The 25389-nt window shown below is 35.5% G+C and overlaps 1 protein-coding gene across 4 annotated transcripts in view; it reads right to left on the bottom strand.

The window, feature by feature from the left end:
• JAK2 (Janus kinase 2) overlaps positions 1 to 25389 on the bottom strand; it is a 114951-nt gene that overhangs the window by 19739 nt on the left and 69823 nt on the right. For all 4 annotated transcript variants that reach the window (XM_014535678.1, XM_014535679.1, XM_005861327.2 and 1 more), the window contains 14 exons: positions 23805 to 23962; positions 22433 to 22544; positions 19630 to 19816; positions 18864 to 18991; positions 15770 to 15904; positions 13748 to 13835; positions 10670 to 10797; positions 9569 to 9707; positions 4982 to 5133; positions 4680 to 4830; positions 3851 to 3987; positions 1566 to 1755; positions 870 to 994; positions 526 to 698 (listed from right to left, as the gene is read on the bottom strand). In XM_014535678.1, coding sequence (XP_014391164.1) covers positions 526 to 698; positions 870 to 994; positions 1566 to 1755; positions 3851 to 3987; positions 4680 to 4830; positions 4982 to 5133; positions 9569 to 9707; positions 10670 to 10797; positions 13748 to 13835; positions 15770 to 15904; positions 18864 to 18991; positions 19630 to 19816; positions 22433 to 22544; positions 23805 to 23962 — 2003 coding nt within the window. The remainder of the gene's footprint in view (positions 1 to 525; positions 699 to 869; positions 995 to 1565; positions 1756 to 3850; positions 3988 to 4679; positions 4831 to 4981; positions 5134 to 9568; positions 9708 to 10669; positions 10798 to 13747; positions 13836 to 15769; positions 15905 to 18863; positions 18992 to 19629; positions 19817 to 22432; positions 22545 to 23804; positions 23963 to 25389) is intronic.

The following is a 25389-nucleotide window of genomic DNA, read 5'->3' as shown; positions in this document are numbered from 1 at the left end:
CCCGATCCGCCCTGCTCTGTGCATGACGGTGCGGCGCCCCAACTCCCCAATCGGCCCTGCTCTGAGCCCGACCAGGGGCTGCACCTAGGGATTGGGCCTGCCCTCTGCCACCCGGGAGCAGGCCTAAGCCAGCAGGTTGTTATCTCCCGAGGGGTCCCAGACTGCGAGAGGGCACAGGCCGGGCTGATGGACCCCCCCTCCCCCCCGAGTGCACAAATTTTTGTGCACCGGGCCTCTAGTCCTATATAATAATAGGTTAATATGCAAATCGTCCCCTTGACTGGGAGTTCAACCAGGGGGCGGGGCAGGGCCGGCCCACCAACTGACCGCGACACCTCCCCTTGGCCGGCCCCCCCAATTGCCCCCCTGACCCCGATCGGGGCGGGACAGCTGGACCCCACCTGTGCACGAATTCATACACCAGGCCTCTAGTAAATATATAAATGACAAACTATTAATAATAGTAAAATTAAAGTTTTAAGTTTATGCTCTAAATTTCATTTTATTATACTAAAATATACTCACCAGAATATAGGACTTTCACCAGGTTCTTTCACTTTGTAGTATTCTTTGTCTTGTGGCAAGACTTTGGTTAACCCAAAATCTCCAATTTTAACTCTGTTTTCATTCTCTACCAATATATTCCTTGTTGCCAGATCCCTGTGGATATACCTTTTTGTACCAAGATATTCCATACCCTATGGATAAAAATAACATTTTTTCTTTCAGCCAGTTTTGTAAACATAATCAATTTCAATGGTCTTGCCTATTTATAGTCCCTTAATTATCTAAGATAAACTAGAGAATTTCTTAACAATTACCTCAACACGTTCACTTCATCTACAACTAATAGCCAGAATATTAGGTACCTTGCATATTTGAGATGTATATTGCAGAAGTTTCTTATGATCTATTCGTTCTTTATGCTTTTGGAGATAGTCTCGTAAACTTCCATATGGTAAATATTCCATAATTAATCTTAGATTACGCCGGCCTTTTAAAACACAAATGGGAACATAATGTTATGCTTTGCCATATTTTACTGATGAAATATTAAAAAACAACCATACATAAATGACTTAAAGATATATAAAATCTGAGTCTAAGATGACAGAATTTATTTGTAAATTAAAGGTGAAATAGTAAAGAACACAGGCTTTTTGAATCAAAAAGTTTTAAAAAGCTTTAAAATAGTTGTTTTAGTCTTCTGTAATGCAAATCAAAATAAGCTGAGAAAACTTCCTTCTCATTTTGTACTGAACAAAAAGCATCAAATTTAAATATTATATTTTTAAAGAAAATATGAGCAAAGACAATTTCTTTCTTTGAAAATGACATTTGCTTAATAAGCATAAGCAAGGGTGATAACAAACATTTTCAGTGAAGAGAATGATTAACCGACTAGTCAGAGATTTCCTGTAGTTACAGTCCACCATCACCAAGCAGTCTTCCGTCTTCTCTCTCTGGGCACTGTTATAAGTCCACATCTTGACACAGTATGTTTCTATTATGCAGGATGCCAACAACATAGCTTGAGTTCAAAATAGGTTTCAATGGCAACATACCAGCACTGTAGCACACTCCCTTGTACTTTACAATGTTGTCATGCTGCAGGGATTTAAGGATTTCAATTTCCCTTTCAAAGTCTCTGAGGTGCTCTTCAGTACTGTGCTGGAGCTTTTTCACAGCCACCACCTCCCCAGTGTTGTCTTGTAGAGGGTCATACCGGCACATCTCAACACTCCCAAAGTTACCCTGAACAATACAACACATCAGGACAGAAATCTCAAATTTTCCACACAAACACTAACAAATTCTAATTACATTAGCAATTCCAACAGTCAGAATTAACACACATCCCTAAGCTTAGATTAGGTAACTTTCAAGACAAAAAAGAAAATAGTAATTCCACAGGTGGGTAGTAAACATATATATTTAATTTATTCAAAAGGAATTAAAAGCTGAAATATAAACAACTTCCAAAAAGCTTTTAGACACAAATCATGAACATTAATTATTAAGACAACCCAAGGGACATGCTATCTATCACTATCTTCCAGGAAGAACTTCGCTTTTTCACAATACACCCTTTGGTATCACTGTCAGTGAGCTGGATGGAGTAAGGGTCTATTATGGACTGAACGTGTATGTCTCCCCAAAATTCATATGATAAAGCCCTAACCCCCCCAATGAATGTTTTTGGAGACTGGGCCTGTGAAGAGACGATAAAGGATAAATGGGGTCATAAGGGTGAGGCCTTAATCTGATAGAACTGGTGCCTTTAAAAGAAGAAGAAGAGCCCTGACCAGTGTGGCTCACTGCTTAGAGTGTCAGCCAAGCACCAAAGGGTAGAGGTTCAATTCCTGGTCAATGCCACGTACCTTGGTTGCAGGTCTGATCCCCAGCCCCAATTGGGGCATGTACGGGAGGCAACCAGTTGATGTATCTTTCACATAGATATTTCTCTCTCTTTCTCCTCCTCCCTCATTCCCTTTCACTCTCTCTAAAAATCAATGGAAAAAATCTCAGGTGAGGATTAACATAAAAAAAGAAGAAGAAGAAGAGGAAGAGACACTACAGCTCTCTGTCAATAAGGTGGCCAAATGAGGACCACTAAGAGAGCCCTCACCAGTAACCAAACCCTTTCAGAACCTTGATTTCAGACTTTCCAGCCTCTGGAACTATCAGAAATAAATATCTGATGGTAAAGCCACTATGGTATTTTATTATGTCAGCCTGAGCAGATTAGTACACAGTCTGTATTATTTGCTCAAGAAAGTAAATTTTTAGCCTAAGGGGATGTTCCCACTTTTTTGTTTTTAAGGTGAGTCATTAAAGAAACCTCTTCTCTTTTTATTAAGATTTATTATCTATACAGAGTTGATATATAACATTTACAATTAAGCTTTGGGTATTAATCAAAGAAATATATTTTGGATATTATTGCATTCTTAAAGAACAGAACAACATAGTGTTAAGCTAAAGTTTCTAAGAGACTATATTTTCAGCTATATTTTTGAAGTCAATTTTTAAAAAAACTTAGACCACATATAAGTTCAAAGTTAAATCTCTAATTACACAGGCCAGACAGCAGTGATGAGATGTCACTACTGAGATTAGGTTATAAAAAGACCATGGTTTCCACATTGGGTGTTTGCCCTCAGCTGCCATGTTGTGAGAATCCTATGGAGAGGCTTGTGTAAGTGAACATAGTCCAGTCAACATCTAGACTCTGAACAATCAGATTATTTCTTCCTCGGATGACTAAAAAAGGAAGTGAGTAGAAAGGCTTAATTTAGCCCTGGCTGGTGTGGCTCAGTTGGTTGAAGTGTCCTGTACATCAAAAGGTCACAGGTCCAATTCCCAGTCTGGACACGTACCTAGGTTGCACGTTCGTTGTTGTGGTGCGTATGAGAGGCAACCGATGGATGTTTGTCTCTCACATCAATATTTCTCTCTCTCTCTTCCCTTCTCTAAAATCAATAAACACATCTCAGTTGAAGATTTAAAAGAAGAAGAAGAAGAAGGGCTTAATTGTCCCTTTCTCTATTTCATTAATAAAGCACCCTCTACCAAGAAACAGTCCCATGGTCAAATCAATTGGGGAAATGTTACCTAATATTTGAAGAGGTTCAATGCATATTACATCTTAAAGATTCTGAAAAGTTCTTCTTAAAGATAACTGTTTAACACAGCACTTCTCCAACATCTGACAACTAAACTTTTCTCTACAAATACCCCTTAAAGTTTTATGAAATGTGAACTTTAGAGAATCTTTAAAGCCTTTTTTTCCTAAATAAAATGTTCTATGGCTATAATTTAACTATTTAAAAAACTTCTTTCATCTTACCTTGCCAAGTTGCTGCAGAAATTTCAAGTGTCTCTCTTCAAACTGAGTAGGGTCTCGGTCTTCAAAAGCTCCAGAAAACCCTAGGGCACCTATCCTCATATTTGGTAACATGTCATTCTCTGTTAACAATTCATAATCTGCAGAAATAAAGAATAATACACCATAATCTGGCAAATAAATTCTCTGGGTTAATATGTATTCAAGCTGACCAAAATAATTAGAATTTAGAAATACTAAACACAGGATAATGTTAATAGTTTAGATTATATTAATGGAACCTTTACTTATTACTCACAATCTGACAGGCTTTCAAGAAAGATTTTTACAAAGAATAAATAATTACTTTATAAAATTGGCAGTTTTTATATTTATAAAGAATATATTCTGATTTCTTTGTGAAATTAGTAATACCGGAAAAGGAAATACCTGTAGGTCAGACATATGCATATTTAGCTACATACTTTAAAGGAGTGGACAAAAACAAATCTACTTCATGTTTAGAAAATGAATTATAAAATGTATGAAAACTAGTTTTTAAAAAATAATTGTTTTTTAAAAACTCAAATAAGATAAACTTTTATAATATACTAGTCATCAAGTAGCAGACTAAAATTGGGTAAATGAAGGAGAAAAAGCCTTTTTTTAAATGTAAATATTGCTCAATCAAGGAGTCTAGAATATGTATAAAGTAGGAAAGTCATATGCCCATATGAGATTCTAAAAGACATCAAAGAACTTATTGAGAGGATTACAAAATTAGTAAAGATTTGTTAAATACAAAAAACCCACAAAAAAACAGAAAGATATCTGGAGAATCAATAATACATACCTGGAGTAAACAAACTATTAAGATCTCGTATGATGGCTCTGAAAGAAGGTCTAAAATCTGGTTCATAATCCATACAATTATTAATAAGATTTGCTAATTCTGTCCACTTTGGTGCAGGAAGCTGGTGTCTATCTTCATAAAACTGTAGCTTCTATAATTAAAGAACCACACATTGAGAATTGTGTAATGCCTTATCAATCCCTTCTTTTTAAAACCCCTTCTTTTTATATTAAAAAATATAAAATCGTGAAAGAATCATCAAGGATCACAAAATTAATCCAACCCCACAGTCTAGAACTTACTCTTTGAGAATCCAAAGCACTCAGAGGCTTATCTCCTCCACTGCAGATTTCCCACAAAGTGGTACCAAAACTCCATTTGTCTGTTGCCAAGTTTAAGTTTTTAGGATTTTCAATACATTCAGGTGGTACCCATGGTATTCTCTCCTGAAGAACTTTTAAGTGATAGGAACATAGTATGGTTAAATAGTTCTCACAAGTAAGTAATTCTTTTATATGCAAATCATTTTCAAACTGATTTGAATAATCATTTAATTCAAGATCTCATTTTTAACAATGACAACACTGAGATCTATAAAGACTGAATAATTTTCCCAAAATCACACAATTTTTTATTAGCACTAAGAGAATTAGAACTCTGTACAATAACTCCTGGATCAACTAAACTTTTTTCCATTAAGTCACCAATTTTAAGCCCATGTGCCGCAAGAATTTTTAAAACCTGCAATACCTGACTACTTAGTCAGGGGCAATGACCTCTTTTCCTTAAACTGTCAAATAAAAAAATTCCAACAGCCAACACAACAATAGACATCCAGTGTGAATGCAACAAAATGGATAAAATCTGCACTTCCATACATAATTAGGAATTAAAACTGTTTTTTTAAATTATGTATAAAATAGTAAAGAAAACAAAAATTATTTGACAAAGATATGAGAAGTACACATCTAAAGCACATCCCAGTATTTAGAGAAATGCAGTAGAGGACAAAGAAAGGACACATTAATTAATACCAAAGAGACAGAGGGTAAAACTGGCTAAGTCCTCCAAAAAATGTCAATTTAGATACATTGCACAACATCAAAATAAACTCCAGTTCAAAGAGCAGAACATGTAAACAAAAAACATAAAATTTTTAGAAAAAACATTTAGGTAAATATTTAATCTGTGGATTGGAAAGAATTTTCAAAGTATAAAAGCAATGGAAGAAATCATAAAAAATTATCAATAAATTTTCATATTTAAACAATCTTAAGGTTAAAAAAATTAAAAGGTAAATCAGGATGTAAAGAATTCAACCAAAATGAGAAAAGTTAACCAAATTGTTTCATGAATACACACTGATTGAAAAAAGTTCACTAAGACCTGCAGAGAAAAATGAACAAAAGATGTGCAGAAACAGTACAGTAAAAAACAAATACATGCCCACTGGTGTGGCTAAGTGGTTGAGCATTGACCTATGAACCAAGAGGTCATGGTTTGATTCCCAGTCAGGGCACATGCCTGGGTTGCAGGCTTGATCCCCACTGTGGGGTGTGCAGGAGGCAGCCGATCAATGGTTCTCTCTCATCATTGATGTTTCTCTCCCTCTGCCTCCCTTCTGAAATCAATAAAAATATATTTTAAAAATTAAAATAAATAAAATAGAAATATACAATTTATGAAAAATTGTTTAGTGTCATGAATAATCATAGAACAAAGCAAAATAATGAGGTGTGATTTTAATGTATTAAATTAAGAGTTCTCCAATGCTTGAAAGCCCTCTAGGTCACTGAGTACCACTTTTTCAGAGCGCTCCCTGATGGCTTGTATTGAAAGCCTAAAAAATGTTCCCATCTCTTGATCCAGTAATTGCACCGTAGTGATCTACTCTAAGGAAATATTCAGAAATATAGCTAAGGTTTTCACATAAATAAATATAAAAATAAAGAATGAATAAAATCTGACCTTTCATACATAATTAGGGATAGCCGGTTTTGCCCAGTGGATAGAGCATTGGCCCAGGGACTGAAGGGTTACAGGTTCGATTCCAGTCAAGGGTACATACTTCGGTTGCAGGCTCAATCCCTGGCCCAGTTGGGGCACATTGGGGAGGCAACCAATCAATGAGTCTCTCTCACATTAATGTTTATTCTCTGTCTATCCCCCTCCCTTCCACTCTCTCTAAAAGTTAATAGAAAAATATCTTTGGGTGAGGATTAACAACAAAATTATCTTTATCTGATGTATCATTCGCAAATATGTTCTTCCATATAATGAACTCCCTTTTTATTTTGTTGATGGTTTCTTTTGCCGTGCAAAAACTTTTTATTTTGATGTAGTCCCATTTGTTTATTTTCTCTTTTGTTTCTCTTACCCCAGGACAGTGATGGCAAACCTTTTGAGCTTGGCGTGTCAGCATTTTGAAAAACCCTAACTTAACTCTGGTGCCGTGTCACATATAGATATTTTTTGATATTTGCAACCATAGTAAAACAAAGATTTATATTTTTGATATTTATTTTATATATTTAAATGCCATTTAACAAAGAAAAATCAACCAAAAAAATGAGTTTGCGTGTCACCTTTGACACGCGTGTCATAGGTTCGCCATCACTGCCCTAGGAGATGTATCGGCAAGCATATTGCTAGGAGAGATGTTTGAAATTTTGCTGCCTATGGTTTCTTCTAGGATTTTTATGGTCTCATAACTTACATTTTAAGTCTTTTATCCATTTTGAGTTTGTTCTTTTTTAAAATATATTTTTATTGATTTCAGAGAGGAAGGGAGAGGGAGAGAGAATAGAAACATCAATGATGAGAGAGAATCATTGATCAGCTGCCTCCTGCATGCCCCCTACTGGGGATCAAGCCCACAGCCCAGGCATGTGCCCTTGACCAGAACTGAACCTGAGACCCTTTAGTCCACAGGCCAATGCTCTATCCACTGAGCCAAACCAGCTAGGGCTTGAGTTTATTCTTGTGTATGGTGTAAGCTGGTGGTATAGTTTCATTTTTTTTGCATGTACCTGTCCAATTTTCCCAATACCATTTTTTAAAAATATTTTTATTGATTTTTTTTACAGAGAGGAAGGGAAAGGGATAGAGAGTTAGACACATTGATGAGAGAGAAACATCAATCAGCTGCCTCCTGCACACCCCCCACCAGGGATGTGCCCGCAACCAAGGTACAGGCCCTTGACCGGAATCGAACCTAGGACGCTTCAGTCTGCAGGCCGATGCTCCATCCACTGAGCCAAACCGGTCAGGGCCCAATACCATTTATTGAAGAGACTGTCTTGACTCCATTGTATGCTCTTACTTCCTTTGTCAAATATTAAGAATAATGACAGGTTGATTTATGGGGGTCTCTGTTGTATTCCATTGATCTATAGGCATGTTCTTGTGCCAGTACCAGGCTGTTTTGATTACAGTGGCTTTGTAGTATTACTTGATATCTGGTATTGTGATCCCTCCAACTTTGTTCTTTCTGAAGACGGCTGTGGTATTCAAGGTCTTTTTGGCTCCACATAAATTTTGGAGTATTTGTTTTAGATCTGTGAAATATGCTATTGGTATTTTAAAAGAGATTGCATTGAATCTATAAATTGCTTTGGGTAGTATGGACATTTTATACCTAGAGAGTATTAAGCTAAGGAAAATAAGTCAGTCAGAGAAAGACAAGTATCACATAATCTCACTCACATGTGGAATCTAAAAAACAAAATAAACTGATGAACAAAATAGATCCAGAGGTATAGAAGTATAGAAAAGACTGTCAAATCACAAAGGGAAGGCAGGGGTGGGGTTGGGTGAGGGCTAGAAGGGGTCAGTGGGGGAAAAAGGGGAACATCTGTAATATTTTCAACAATAAAGAATTTTTTAAAACATTATCTTATAGTCCTGTGGACCCTGAGAAAGATGCCTACTAAGAAGGGCTCCTAGTAGCTAACTGGGCTCAAATTTTAAAAAACAAAACAAAAAACCCCTAAGGCCTAGCATCCATTTCTGTACAAGGGCCTCTCATGCAAACTGCACTTTAGGAAGAAGTCTACACTATACTACTGGCCTCTGCACTGAACTGCCTGCTGCATTGTTTCTGCCATTGGAGTTAGTCCTTATAAAGGAGTTCCTGAAATCGTATTTCAACCAACAAGACTAAAGTTTTCCCCATCCAACTGGAGCTGTGCAGCTGCAACCAATTAGAGGGCTCTATTCTGACCAATAGGACAGTACTTTTTGGACCAATCAAACTGTGAGGATTTGGAGTCTTCATTTGCATCAGGACAGACCAATCAAGGACCAGGGTCTGGAACTTCTGTCTATATAAGCTAGCTCCCCTCTGGCTCTAGAAGGCCTCCAAATACTGAGAACTGCATTTCCCTGGCTTCTCAGCAGAGAACACAGAGCAGACCAGTGTAGGCCAGAGCAGACTTGCACAGAACAGAGCAGACCAAAGCACAGCACAGCAGACTAGCACAGTGCAAAGCAGATGGCACAAAGCAGAGCAGACCATCAAGGAGCAGAGCAGAGCTGTCTAGCCAGAGAGGGGCCTGGCCCCAGAGTTGCCTCACAGTCTTGCTATATTCACAGCAGTGCTATATCACAATTAGCTGTTTTGCACTGATAAAATTTCCTTTTTCACCATACCCCAAATGGGGATTCCTGCTGGTACTGAATTAGCACTAATCCCTAGTAGCATGCTTAGAAGGACAAATGGACAGAGACTAGGATGTAACTATAACTTAATTTAGATTGCTAAAAATGGTAGATAAATTTTATTATTAATCAAGAACATGCCAATAAAATGGTTTAAGAAAAATTAACGTGTTTATGCAACCCTCCAAATAAAGCTTAATAAAATTAAATATGATCCCTATAGAACTTACTGTCCTTTGGCAAAACTGTAACACTAATGCCAGGATCACTAAGTTTGATGAAAGGAGGATTTCCTGTCTTCCTGTCTTCTTCTCTGATAAGTAGAATGTTTTTGGCACACACATTCCCATGAATAAGGTTTTTTTCTTCCTATTAGAGTAAAATATAAATACATTCAAATCTCAATCCACAAATATATGAACATTTAATATGTCTTAAGCCCCAAATGGATTTAAAAAAGAAAAAGAAAAAGAAGACTATTAATTAATAAACATTAATTTGGAGGTATGCTTTGAGATAATAAAAGGAAATTTTATAGCAACACTGTGCTTCCTGTTTTATATTTTAAATGACACAAAAATCTATGCCCAGAATAAAACAAATACATTAAAACTACCCAATGCCACTTCACTTTTAACGTTTAGATTTTAAGTAGTACCTATTTTTAGGTAGTAGCTGAGAGAAATACTATTTATTTTCAGCAGCAGAATATAGGTGTGCTCTGAGGGGTCTGATCCCTGGTTGGCCCTCTGGTATTCTGCTTCTCCAGAAATATTGCTTTCTTATTGGACATAATTTCTAATTGCCCACAAACACTACAACAAGGTATATTGTGAGTTTTCTGCTATCCATAGTTAGCAGATTTCTGCATAATTTTTTGTTAAATTCTTTAAACACAAGTGACATAAACCTTAGATTGTCATCAGTTCTAAGAGATTGGTGAAATGACAAAACTATATTAAAAGTTACTTTATATAAATAAATATATGCCTAAAATAATACCTTTCATAAAACAAACAGATGATTTTAAATAACTTAGCATCCATGCACAGACTTATTTCTTGTTCCCAGGTCAAGATCCTTTCTACATTGCTTCACTAAATAAAATACCTGATGAAGAATATACTGCCCTGGCTGGGTTTCCCAGTGGTTGGAGCATTGTCCCATACACCAAAAGGTTGCAGGTTCGAGCCTCAGTCGGGCATGTATGGGAGGCAGCCAATCAATATTTTCTCTTACATCGATGTTTTTCTCTCTTTCTCTCTCTCTCTCTAAAACCAATAAAATATATCCTTGAGTGATTTTTTTTATAGAATATACTAATTACTTACTAGAAAATGCATGGCCCATGCCAACTGTTTAGCCACTTCAAGTTTCCATAATATATTTATAGAATTTTTATTCTTTTTCAAATATGTATCTAGTGATCCAAATTTCACAAACTCCTGAACCAGAATATCTGCATTAAAATATAATAATGATAAGGCTCAAGTACACATACAATACAAAATATATATAATTTGAAACTTGTATAAATATATTATAGTTACCTGTGGGTATTATAGGAAAAGAGATTAAATTACATACAATTCACTAATTTAAAAAGCTAAACAGCTGCATACCATTCAGAAGTGGGGGGTTAGTTTATTCACAACTGCAAAAGGTAGGAATCTAAATTTTTTATACATAATATGCATTACACATAGTAATAAATAATAAATAATACATAGTAAAATATATGTACACAATACATGCAATATTATATATGTACATAAATATTTTATAATAATACACATTTTACACACCCCCACACATATAAAATATTACTTCAGCATACCTCTATGTGTCATCACTGAATTATGGCTGCTTTTTTAAAACAAATAAAAATGTCTCACATTATTAATTTTTCTTCCATGAAACTATTTAGACATTCAAAACTTCCTGAATTCTTCCACACACAAAAAATAATAACAATGTCTATTGTATTGGAGATATGAAGGATAATTTGAGTTTGAACTGCATCCATTCCTTTAATTTATGCTGTAAAAAATTGTTTTGCATTGCTTTATCTTTAAAACTATTTTTTTTAAATACTATTAAGATATATTTTTCCAGAGAAGCAAGTATTTGCTCTTAAAAAAAATGCTGACTGCCATTATGAAACAGTAAAATTTCCCTGTTAGTACTGACTTAGTTCCTGAAAGCCAAGACTGTTTCTACATAAATGCATGTTATTTAATAATTAACTGGGTTTAGGGTTTATTTACATTCTTCTAGTAATAATTTGTAATAGAGTAACCTTAAGTTCTTGATTTCAAATTTGAATTTATTGATATTTTGTTTTTTATCAAGCATAGTGTTGTCTTCAAAATTAAATAATGGAAAATTAAGATACAAAATAAAAACCACAAAAACTCAAGTAAAAAATTTTTAACATGGCACATTGTTATCCATGTCAGTTCATGGCCCAGTAAGTTATTAAGTGGCTGAACTTCATACATGCCTATATTTCATATATTTGCTTTAAAATGCATACTGTGGATCTAATCTCAAATTGTGATACTGCTTGATTTAATATTAAAATGACTTAGTTTTCATTTGGTATGTAATAATTGTTATTGACAAAAGTTGCCTTTGGACCTCGCTGAGTAACAGAAACAAACTTTGCTGCCCATAGGTAATTTGGAAAACAATCCACATATCAATAATTAAAAATTGAGCAATGTTACCCCAATAAATTTAATTTTAGAAAAATGCCTGCAGGAAAATTTGTCAGGGGAAATATCCAGAAAAAGATCTAGTAGCTGCAATGTTGCAATGAACAATAGCTTAATAAAATCTTTTTTATGTGGCATGTAAGACTTACTATTTTTCATAGATACCACAGATTATCATATGTCCCCTTATTTTATGTTATACAAGAAAAAAAATACCCATTAAGCTGAACATGCCATCAATTATATCACAGCTTCTCAATTTCAGATTTTTTTAAAATATATTTTTAATTGATTTTTTACAGAGAGGAGGGGAGAGGGATAGAGAGTTAGAAACAACGAGAGAGAAACATCGATCAGCTGCCTCCTGCACACCCCCTACTAGGGATGTGCCCACAACCAAGGTACATGTCCTTGATGGGAATCGAACCTGGGACTTTTCAGTCCGCAGGCCAACGCTCTATCCACTGAGCCAAACCAGTTAGGGCCAGATTTTTTTTTTTTTTTAATGAGAAGAGTACATCACAGAAACAATGGACTAAATATTAAAGCAAGTGCAAGAATTGGAATTATATGCTCTAAGTATATCCTCCCCAAGTGAAAAATTATGAGAAACATCAATAAATAAAAAGGATAAATACAGAACCACTCTAGTTGGTGTTAAGTGGGTAGAACTCTCCACTACTGCATTTAGATTTATAGTCATTTTATTAACTCCTCCGAAATACCTGAGGAACTTCCAGAAAACAGATTTGAAAGCTATTGCCTTTGAAAAGATTATCAATATTCAAATATATGAAGCAATGTTATATGAGTATGGATGCGTATCTAATCCGCATTACTAATTGAAAACAGGAATTACATAGAAAGTTTCTGAATGTAAACCTTGTAAGTTTTTATGAACAGTCTAAATTTACACATAGAATATATCTAATATCAGCATCTAATCATTTCAGTCAGTTTCATTCAAAATCAGTCTAGGCCTGGCCAGTGTGGCTCAGTTGGTTGGGCATCGTGCTGTACACTGAAAGGTTGCCGATTCGATTCCCAGTCAGGATTCATGCCCAGGTTGCAGGCTTGATCCGCAGCAGGGCATATGCAGGAGGCAGTTGATCGACGTTTCTCCCTCTCTCTCCCTTACTCTCTAAAAATCAATGAACTCTTTTTAAAAAATCAGTCTATAATTTATATGCTTTATCTTTATAATTCCAAATAAATGGGTACTGTACAGAAATGTCCAGTTATTCCATTATTATGTTAAACCAGCCATAATCTATAGGGTTGGGCAAAACTAGGTTTACAGTTGTTCGTATGGAAAAATAATACAATAATTAACAAATATACAAGAAAGAATAAACTCCGTTTAGAGTACTCACAACTATAAACCTACTTTTGCCAAACACTGTATATTATGGTAAAAGATTAGTAAACATTATTTATTATAAAACTCTACTGTTTAACATAAGCCATATTAACTATTTTCTGCATTTTAATTTCATTCATTGGTTTCCTTTTTTAGAAGGCTTAACTGAACAGCTCTACAATGTTTTTGGTTTCAATAATATTTAATTCCTGTTAAAGTATGGTTTATACTGATACATAACTATGATCCTGAAAATGAATTTTCTATATAAAAAAAATGGATGTACTGAGAAAGGCATAACATTAACATAAAGAAGCCAGAGATTTACTTACTCTCCTCTCCACAGACACATACTCCATAATTTAAAACCAGATGTTTGTGAGAAAGCTGGCTCATCATGCTTGCTGCTTCAAAGAAAGACTAAGGAAAAGAAAACCATACAAAAATGCAAAAGAATTATTGTTTGTGCCTATACGTATTCACAGTTCAGAAAGATATTCTTTGGCGGTGCAGTGGTTCTCAACCTTCCTAATGCTGAGACCCTTTAATACAGTTCCTCATGTTGTGGTGACCCCCAACCATAAAATTATTTTCGTTGCTACTTCATAACTGTAATTTTGCTACTGTTATGAATCGTAATGTAAATATCTGATATGCAGGATGTATTTTCATTGTTTGCGACCCACAGGTTGAGAACCGCTGGTAGAGAAATGCACTTTCTCCTCTTCTCTGCAGAACTATATATGTAAGGCTACAATGTGCTTTGGTCCCCTTATATGGTCTTGCAATGCCATCAATCTTAATGCTAGAGTTCACTCTGAAGAAACCCCTAAATAAGGCTGGAATAGAAGATAGCAATGGAAAAGAGCAATAGTGACACAAGGCAGCATGAATGATGGAAGATACACAGGCTTAGATTCATGACACCTAGAGTAGAAGACAGAGGTACAAACAGAAGTAGACACCAGAGATAGTGATATGAGATTCAAGTAAGTGGATGGGAGCTTCAAATAACACTTCCTAAGGAATTGGAATGTACACCTGGAACTAATATAGTGTATGGCAACTGTAATTGAAAATTAAAATGATTTAAATTTAAAATAAAAAATTTTTAAGTAAAAAAACATTATCTCTGTGCATATAAAATATCATGACAACTATGTTGGGAGATTAGCATGGTATTAACATCACTCTAACTCAACTAAACTTTGACTAGAACTTCTGGCTATTACTGTTGAGAATCATATTCACCAACACTGTGGTGTTCTGGATTAGAACAACTCTTTGACTTGTATGTTTCACATCCTCTTCTTACTAACATCCTTTAAGATATTTTAAACATCACAAATGTTTGGTGATGCCGTGCTATGCTAAGAACTCAGGCAAATAGCAGCTGGGTTTCTGCGGGCTAGTATCTCTGTAATCTGTATTTCAACTAGAATGTTTCTTAGTACAAACTTTTTTTAAAAATTGATTTTTAGAGGGAGAGGAAAAGAGAGAAAGAAACATCAATGTGAGAGCAAAGCTTCAATCAGTCTTCTGAACACCCTCCACTGGGGATCAAGCCCGAAAAAGGGGTATGTGCCCCAACCAGGAACCAAACCAGTAACCCTTCAGTGCACAGGATGATGCCCAACTAACCGAGCCACACGGACCAAAGCTAAACTCTCTCTTTTTATTTTTAAGTAGATGACATTATGAAAGAAATCTGTGGAGCCCATAAAGCTCTGGGAACCAAGTCTGAAAACCACTGCCTCAGTATATGCAGAGACATAATGATAGCCTTAACACAATGCCAAAGTAGTTTTAAAATGTTATTATAAAAATCCTATATAATAAAGCCCTAATATGCAAATCGACCAAATGGTGGAATGACCAGTCGCTCTGACGTGCACTGACCACCGGGGGGCAGACGCTCAACGCAGGAGCTGCCCTCTGGTGGTTAGTGTGCTCCCACAGGGGGAGCGCTGCTCCGCCAGAAGCTGGGCTCATGGCTGGCGAGCGCAGCAGTGGAGTGGCAGGAGCCTCTCCTGCCTCCGCAGCAGGACTAAGAACCCCTCAGGGGATGTCCGTCTGCCGTAACCTGGCAGTCGGACATCCTCTGAGGGGTCCCAGACTGCAAGAGGGCTCAGGCCGGAACCCCCACCCTCCAGTGCACAAATGTTGTGCACCGGGCCTCTAGTATTCTATAATTTTCTATAGCCACACTAGAAGGCCATCCTCAGAAAGGTCCTTGATATAAACTTTTTAAAGTTACAATTTTGAAAAGCTGCAAGCATGATGTGTTGTGTGCATATTAAGACCACATCTTTAAATATTGCAAACTATATAAACTACACAAAGAGTATACATACCTCTGAATAGTTTCTATGTGCTTTATCCAGAACTTTTAAAAGAACTTCTGTTTCATGCAGTTGACCATAATCTCCTACTTCTCTTCTTACACCTTTAAAAATTTTTGTAAAAGTGCCTTGGCCAAGACTTTCATTCTTTAAAAGAAAGAAAGAAAAGAAAATAATGAGTAAAGATAGATAAAGATGTGAGAATTAGGAAATATGTTCAATGACAAAGAGTAAAAAAAAAAAAATCCATGAGCAAATTTCTCCCAGATTTAAGCTCCGAATTAATTATATTCTGCTTCCTTATACAATAATAGAAGACAAAAAAATAAGGATTAATGAATAAAGTGTATTTTGGTTCCACCCATTCTTAAACCCCCTAGATTGGCTATAATTATCACCTATATTTACCTACATTTTTTTATTTACCTACATTTATTTACATGTGAAATTTTGTTGTTGTTGTTGCCTTTCCTAATAGTGCAGTAGAATGGCAGTACAGTATGGTCTGTGGAGGCAGCATATCTGACTTGTTCCATATTACCTACTACCTTCTAGTTGTTTGACCCTCTACAGACAGTCCTTGGGTTACGTCGCACTTGACGTCATTTCGTGGTTACGTTGCCATCTCCCATTTATTTATAAAAAAAAGAGTTCTGTCATTTCGACGAATGTACATATGTGCTTTGTTTTATATTATTAATTTACCACAAGGTCAGGAATTGTTATCTTTCTTTTAATTTTTTTTTTTTTACTGTTTCACTTCATCACTGCTGTGTATGTGCTCCATGTGAGTGACGTAGGTGCTTATGTAGGTGGGTTCCGACTTACAGTGAAAATCGCATTACGTCTCGCCATAGGAACGGATCTCCGACGTAACCCGAGGACCTACTGTACAGGCAATTTAATCTCTTTCTGCTGCAGCTGTCTTTTCCTCATTGGAGGAATAGGAATAACTATTTTTCCATAGATTGTTATGAGCAATAAGTGAATAAATACATGAAAGCACTTAGTATAGTCTATGACACATAGTAAATGCTCAATAATTAGCCTTTACTAGTATTTCTTATACATCCTTCCAGAGTAATTGTTGAAACCCTGAACTCTGAAGCAGGGCTGCCTATGTTCAAACTGAAAGTCTACTATTATTAGTTTTATTAATGAGGTTACCTGGTGACTCTTTGCTTCCCATTACCTGAGGATGTCTTTACAATTCTTGATAATTATGTCTACTGTCTCTTTATGGAACTTGGACATCAGTGATCATTTTCTTACTCATTCTGCTCAACATGAAAATTTTTCAGATCTCTCTTCCAATTCACTATCTTTTCAACTAAAGGTAATCTGCTTATTAACCTGTTCATTTTGTATCACTGTCAATGAGTGTGATTTTCCATTTCTATATTTTTCTTCTCTAAATACTTGTTCTTTTTAAAAAGTGTCTTGTTTTTTCCCCATGCTTCCATTGCCTTTTATATCTTTAAAAATATGTATTTTATTGTAGGGCACGGCTATAGGGTTAAGCCTCGGACTGACCTGTTGGCAAAGTCACAAACAAGTCCCAGCTTAGAGGGCACAGTCCTCTTAGCATAATTAGGCTTGACCTTATGATGCTCCCTAGATCTTATCTGGGTAGCTAATGGGCTGAGGGAGGTGCAGCAAGTGCTGCCAAAACAAGTGAAACGCAAAAGAACAGTGTAACTATGGTAACCACTACCTTGTTTACCTCTGGCTATAAAATAAAGGCTCAGCTTGCCTCTGGATCTCTCTCTGTGGGCTCAGCCAGGCACAGGAAGATCCACCTAGAGACCCAGCTTATTCTCTTTGTCATTTTCTCCATTATCACTGCCCTCACTCAGGCTTTCGAACCCTTGGCTGAACTGGCTCGGCACATTTTATAATCTCTTTCTAAAAATCTGTTATATGAAATACTTTGATGTTTGTTGGTCTGCTTACTCTTGGTTACTCTAGGGCTATTTCCCTTTTAATTTTTTCAATTAAAAGCTCATGCTTGGCCCTAGCCAGTTTGGCTCAGTGGATAGAGTGTCGGTCTGGACTGAAGGGTCCTGGTTTGATTCCAGTGGGGGGGCAAAAGGGGCAGGGGTACATACCTCGGTTACAGGCTCCCCTGCTGCCTGGGCCCAGGTCGGGGCACATGCAGGAGGCAACCAATAGATGTGTTTCTCTCTCATCAATATTTCTGTCTTTCCCTCTCTCTTCCACTCTCTCTAAAAATCATGGAAAAATATCCTCGAGGGAGGATTAAAAAAAAAAAAAAAGCTCATGTTTGGAGTCATTTCATCAGTAGACTTCTGAGTGAGCAAGGTTAAGAGTATGTTCTTCCAAAAAGATTTTGTTTCTGCTTCTGCCAAGCACTACAAGGTATTACTAGGGGAATATCATTTTTTATTTTAATTATTAGCTTAGATCAGGCGGGTGGTATAAACCCAAACTCAAAAGTCTATGATTACAAATTCTCAGGAGAGACATTTTTTCCTAAGAGCCCACCTAAAACAACACTCTCTTCCCCTTTTGCTAGTGGGTGAATTTTTTACAATCCACATATTGTTTTACTGAGAATGTATTTATTTGAAGGTCCTGGCTTTATTCAGACATGGCCTCACTTTTAACTCCTGCTCTTCTGTAGGCCTTAAGACTTGGCCCTACTTTTAGATCTTAATCTACTTGATTAGTGAGACTAATCCCAACCCCCAACATCATTCTATAGCCAAACCATCAGATATTATGTACTATTTTATTTTCAGTTTCTTTCTTATTTTTAATCCCTTGAATTTCCCTTACTTTCTCTACAATTTGAGAATTAAGATATAGGTCTTTTGTAGAAGAAGATTTTTAATTTTTAATTTAAGATTTATAAAGAAATTTTTAAAATCCTGTAAAAAAGTACAATTCCCTTCTTAAAATAATATTATTAATTTCTCACTCAAGTTTGGTATTACACTTTCACAAGAAATAAAAATATTTAAAGTGCAAAAAATTTTAATATAGATTATAATAAAATACTTCCAAATGTCACATGAATATAAGTGGGAAACATTTGTTATTTTAAAAGGACAAGAAAGACCATAATCAGCATCTAATGACTTACAAATACTAAATCTTCATTTCTGATTTTGTGAAACACCATTTGGTTCACATTATTATGTCTCTGTAATGTTGGTGAGGTTGGTACATCAGAAACACTATTTGTTCTAAAGACTAGAAGGTTTGATTTATCTGTAAAAGAAAAAAAAGAAATAATGAAAACATATATAATCAAAACATGCTGAGGACATAAAATTCTCCAAAGGGGTAAAATAAAATGTGTTCTAAATATAAGAAATGCTTAATAAGTTTGACTGTTCATTTTTTTCCATAGAAAATTATTTTAGCAGTTTATTCACTGAACTTTAATGTACCTTAACCAGTTATTTCAAATATTCAAAATTATTCACTTTCATAACTAATATAAATTTTCAGGAATTTTAATAACTTTTAATAATCATTATTTCACGAGATTTCCAACCTTACTATTTTTATTTTAAAAGTATAAGAAATTATAGTGTTTACTTAGAACCACATATGAGAATTTGGTAGTGAGGTCTTTCACTTCAATTAATAAATGATTGATTTATATCAAGCATTATTATTTTTAATATCATTTTAGAATTATAGAACTTCATGTCACTTCTAGAAAACCCAAACCAAACTGAACAATCCTATTTGAGGACATATTTATAAAGAAGGAGGCAAAATTAATCTGCTTATGGAGCTGCTTCTTTCATTTTTTTTTTAAATCAATATACTAAAGATATCACTCACTATACACACAAGCCATGACCCATATTTTTAAAATAACTAGAAAATTATTTTACCTTTTGGCTTTGGAGGACAGCATTTTGTAAACTGGAAAATTATATTGTCTGAGCGAACAGTTTCCATCTGGTAGCAATTCAAAAGATCTTTAAGATTACTGAAGTTCTTCTTAGTCCCACTGAGGTTGTATTCTCCATTCTCATTTTTTGTAATCAGACAGTGCTTATATTCAATGACATTATCACGCTATATAAGTTTAATTATAAAGAGAGAGAGGGGAAATCACAATGGACATCATAGTGATTACTATTACAAAATGGATTTCACAAAACTAACCAACAAAATATTTAGACATTTGAATCATGAATCCTAGTATAGTACCAGAGTAGGGTAATAGAGGTGCTTGATTCCTCAGAAAGAACTATATTGTATAGGCTAAAGAAATGGCTTAAGAGTTGACTTTATTTTTTAAAAAGCAATGATAATTAACAATAATAATACCATCCTTAACAGTTTTCCATCACTTATAAGATAAAGTCTATAACCAATTTAGTGTATAAGGTGTTCCTTGAGCAGGATTCTGCCTCCATCTCCAATCTCAACTTCTGCCAATTACAAAATACAGCCTATGTTCTGGCTATATTGTGACTCAAAAAATTCCAAGCAAGTGCCATGCTATTTCATGATAACTGTACATGCTCTCTCTCTACCTATAAATGTACATGTTTTCTTTCTGAGCAATGGACTTTTATTCATTCCTAAAACTTAGTTCAAGTACCACTTCCTATGAGGTCCTCCCTATAACTCTCACCACATTCCACAAAGGTCATTCCCATTCCACTGTGCCACTACTGTATTTGTGTAATTGTCTCCAATATGGGAATGTTAATATTTTTCAGTTTTTCAATGTCTGTCTTATGTGCTTGTTCATTAACAAGTTTGTTCATTCATCTATTTTTTGAGTGGCTTCTTAATAAGCATATTCAACCTATTTAGGACCATTTGTATAAACTCAACTAAATACTTCAAGGTCAATCTCAAATCCTTCCTACTCGAAAAGATCTTTAACTGTATTTTCTGTTGTTGTCTATGCCTATACTATATAATAAAGAGCTAATATGATAATTAGACCAAACAGAACGAACATCCGGACATCCTTCAGGATGACTGTCCGGAGGACCTTTGGGAAGAAACCAGGGCTGCAAGAGCCGGCCGAGGCTGCGAGGGGCTGTGAGGGCCTGCAAGGGCTGGTCAAGGCTGCAAGGGGCTGTGAGGGCCGGCCGAGGCTACGAGGGGCTGCGAGGGCCTGCAAGGGCTGGTCAAGGCTGCAAGGGGCTGTGAGGGCCGGCCGAGGCTACGAGGGGGCTGCCAAGGCTGGCTGAGGCTGCAAGGGGCTCCAAGGGCCGAGCCCCTTGCACAAATTTCGTGCATCAGGCCTCTAGTACTGAATAATTACAATGCTCAATTTAGTAAATTTTTTGTATTCTTTCTTCTTTTTTCTTAAAAGACAAACTTCTTGAAACAGGGCTATGTAACATACATTCCCTAATACATAACAATATATTCATTTTGATTTGGTAATTGAATATAATGAGCTACTATAATTTCAGTGAGAAAATATTGTGAAATTAGGATAGAGCATTTTACAATACTAAACTTGTAGAGTAACCTACCTTCTGTTCTTATGGACAATAAATCCACTCTGCATATGCTAAATATAAGATAACAACTGTATTTTATAAAACTTAAAATAACTGAATAACAAAATCCTTACTTTCTATATTTTAAAAAACAAGATAAATTTGGGAAGCTAATATAAAGTTTTTCAAGATTTATACCATGAAACTGCCTTATAAGTGATACTATCTTTTTAGATAATTTTGGATTGTAAACAATCTTAGATGGCATACAAATAATCTGCATTAAGAGTGAGGTTTCACCGTTAGAGCATCGTCCTGATATGCCAAGGTTGCAAGTTCAATCCCTGGTCAGGGCACATACAAGAATCGACCAATGTTGCATATAAAAGTGGAACAACAAGTTGATGTTTCTTTCTCTTTAAAATCAATCAATAAATAAATAATTTTAAAATGTTTTTAAAAAAATGAGGTTTCATTGTAGTTTTAAGCTTAAAACATACATTGTAGATTGTCATTCTTAATATTGAAAGAGGTTAGCCCTGGCTGGGTGGCTCAGTTGACTGGAGCATTTTACATCAAAAGGTTGCGGGTTTGATTCCCGGTCAGGGCACACACCTAGGTTGCAGGTTCAATCCCCGGTGGGGCGAGTAAGGGAGGCAAACAATGAATGTTTCTCTCTCACATCGATGTTTCTCTCTATCTCTCTCTCTCTAATCAATAAAAAAACATTCTCAAGTAAGGATTTTTTAAAAAGAAAAAAACCCACCACTAGCTAAAAGTTCAATAATGTTTGTTTCTTTGTTATTACCTTATTTCACTCTAATCTTATAAACATTACTAGTAAAAGGAAAGTTTACTTCTGATTTATTATGTTCTATATGTTTTGGTAAAGATTTCCATCTTTCTGAAAAAAGAGACTTTAAGAGAATTGATGCAGTATGAAACCGTTGTAACACCCAAACTCCAAAAAATAAAGTAAAATAAAGTCTACATTAAAAGACAGAAGGACATTATAAATCATTTTATATTTTACATAAATCCTAGGAATTATAATTTATTATACATGCAGGATCCCTGGGGTAAATTAAATATTATTATGCTAGCTATATCCAGAGCTATAATTCAGAGTATTAAAAAGGAAATATATATGGTACCTAAACATGAAGGGGAAATTATATAAACTAAATAAAGATGTTACTGTTAATGAATGTGACATACTAACCTCGACAGCAAAAGTCAAAAAATATTTATTAAACTCCTTAGGACTGCATCGAAGTACATAAAGTCCAGTCTGATTACCTGCTTTCTTCAGTTTACTTATGGCAAAATCCATTCTAAACATAAAGAAGTAATGTGAATGATAACATAGCAAGATATCATCTAAAAGATCAAAAGTCAAATCTAAAATTCAGAATTTTTAGAAGTCTCCTCTACTTTGTAAGTTTATCAATAATCTTGTAAGGAAAAATATTAAGTTCAAACCAATTCAAGGGACAATTATATTGCTTTAAAAACAAATCAACAGCATTAGAGGACACACAAAATCACAAAGAACACTCATTTATTTGAATTTTCTGCCTTCTGATTGCAAACTTAGTATTTTAAAAACAATACTCTCATAAAACTTCATTTATGCAAACAATATATCATAAACATTTATGTCTCTTCTACCATAGCAATTTCTAATATAAAAATTTATGTGCATTATTTTAACATTTAATATAATCCAAAGTCTACTAGAAGACCAATTGCAAGTAACAAGGACTACTGAGTTTTAAAATCTGCTATATGCTTTATCGAAGCTGCACGTCTTGAAAGAAAAATCAAAATGTAATCTACATGAAAGCAAGAATCATCTATCACTATCTCGTAACACACCTAGGCAACTCAAATTATACAAATAAGAAGTATTGTCGATTGAGATACAGGTAATAAATTATATCCTAAATAATTCTAATTATTATTTATATCTTATTGTAAATAGACTTTTATTACAAAAAAACTTCAGTTAAGTTCTTTTTTTCTAAACTCCTAAACCAGTGATGGCGAACCTATGACACGCATGTCAGAGGTGACACGCGAACTCATTTTTTTGGTTGATTTTTCTTTGTTAAATGGCATTTAAATATACAAAATAAATATCAAAAATGTAAGTCTTTGTTTTACTATGGTTGCAAATATCAAAAAATTTCTGTATGTGACATGGCACCAGAGTTAAGTTAGGGTTTTTCAAAATGCTGACATGCCAAGCTCAAAAGGTTCGCCATCACTGTCCTAAACCTATGTACATCACTCTGTTGTATAAAACCTTTTTTGTAAATATTTCATTTACTATTTTAAAAATTTACTTCTAGCTCTAGCAGGTTTGGCTCAGTGGATAGAACGTTGGCCCGCAGACTAAAGGGTCTCAGGTTCAATTCTGGTTGTAGGCTCAATCCCCAGCCCTAGTCAGGGCACGTGTGGGAGGCAACCAATGATGTGTCTCTCTCACATCTCTCTCTCTCTCTCCCTCTCTCTCTCAAAATCAATGGAAAAATATTCTCAGGTGAAAATTAACAACAATAAAATTTAATTTTAAACTATGTTTTACTTACGAAATTGGGCCATGACAATTGCTTTGTATATTTTCAAGCACCACTGGAGATGCTACTTCTTTACAGAGGTAATGATGTGCATCTGCAGTTAATCTATAATATCCATCAATTAATGACACAAAAGACAAAGCCTCCTTTAATGAAATAAGTTCAATTTCCTAAGCAGAGAAAAGAAAAAAAAAAGTATTTAAAAAGTCAACTGCATCCTACATATTGAAAATTCTCTTTGCTCCATGTTGTTAGATTAATTCTCCTAAATTTTTTTCCACATTGCTCAAATGTCTTTTATGGCCCAATTTGAATTATAAATTATTCTAATATTTAAGATGCTCTTAAATATAAGCTTATTATGCCTTTCCAGTTATAGTTCACTCTACATCCATAATTTTACTATATTTTCCAGTATCCCCATTAGAAAAATGCCAGTTATCTCAATTAGAAATCTATCTAATCCAATATAAAGGTTGGAATTAGAAATAATGATTTATTTTTACATACCAAATATACACTGCTAAGTTAAAGTACTTATGCTATAAACTAAAATGTATACAATATAAACTTAAATCATATATAGTCTAGTAGGGAGTAGGTGCACACTATTAATCATATTTTTATCTAAGAACAGGAAAGCTTGCTGACTAAAATGAGTTGCAAGTTAATTATAATTTTGGTAATATAAACCTGAACTGGCCAGAGAGGTACATACAGATACTTAAGTTAAATAATCAAATAACACTAATATGACATTTAAGCCAGGAGGTTAAGAAATATCTGAGCTGAAAACAGAACCACATAAATAAGACATTTAAGAGCAGGATATAAAAGAGTGTATTTCTTTTTCATAGAGGAGGGGCATATAACAGAAACAGAATCACAGTTGTTTAATAACTACTCACCATAAAAAAAATAAAAGATTTTCTTACCGACCCTGGGAAACTGAAGCACATGTTACAAGAAGAACAAGCCCGGGAGATAACGCATCCCAGCGACCAGATCAAGGACAGAACCTATCTGAAGGGAGGCAGCATTTGGGGCTAATCTTTACAAGAACAAGGAAAAAAGGCAGTCCCTGGGAACTCACTAACTAAAGATTTTTCCCACCCACTAAACCTACAGAAGAGTTCATTTGAAATGAAAGGTCGGAGAGCAGGATATTCAGGATGACCTGCTGCTTTCTCAATACTGCCAGCATTATTGGAATAAACGCTTATTAGTATACTAGAGGCCCGGTGCACAAAAATTTGTGCACTCGGGGGGGAGAGGGGATCTCTCAGCCCGGCCTGTGCCCTCTCGCAGTCTGGGACCCCTCAGGGGATGACCACCTGCTGGCTTAGGCCCGCTCCCCAGGGGATTGGGCCTAAGATGGCAATCAGACATCCCTCTGGCAGCCCGGCAGCCCTCGGGGGATGTCCACTTGCCAGCGGGGAGCAGGCCTAAACTGCAGTTGGACATCCTTAGCGCTGCTGAGGAGGCGGGAGAGGCTCCCACCACCACCGCTGTACTGGCAGCCATCAGCCTGGCTTGTGGCTGAGCAGAGTTCCTCCCATGTGAGAGTGCCCTGACCACCAGAGGGCAGCTCCTGCAT

This window comes from Myotis brandtii, unplaced genomic scaffold (genome assembly GCF_000412655.1).
Source record: "Myotis brandtii unplaced genomic scaffold, ASM41265v1 scaffold149, whole genome shotgun sequence".
NCBI classification, from domain to species: domain Eukaryota; kingdom Metazoa; phylum Chordata; class Mammalia; order Chiroptera; family Vespertilionidae; genus Myotis; species Myotis brandtii.
This window is presented reverse-complemented; position numbering and strand designations above follow the sequence as displayed.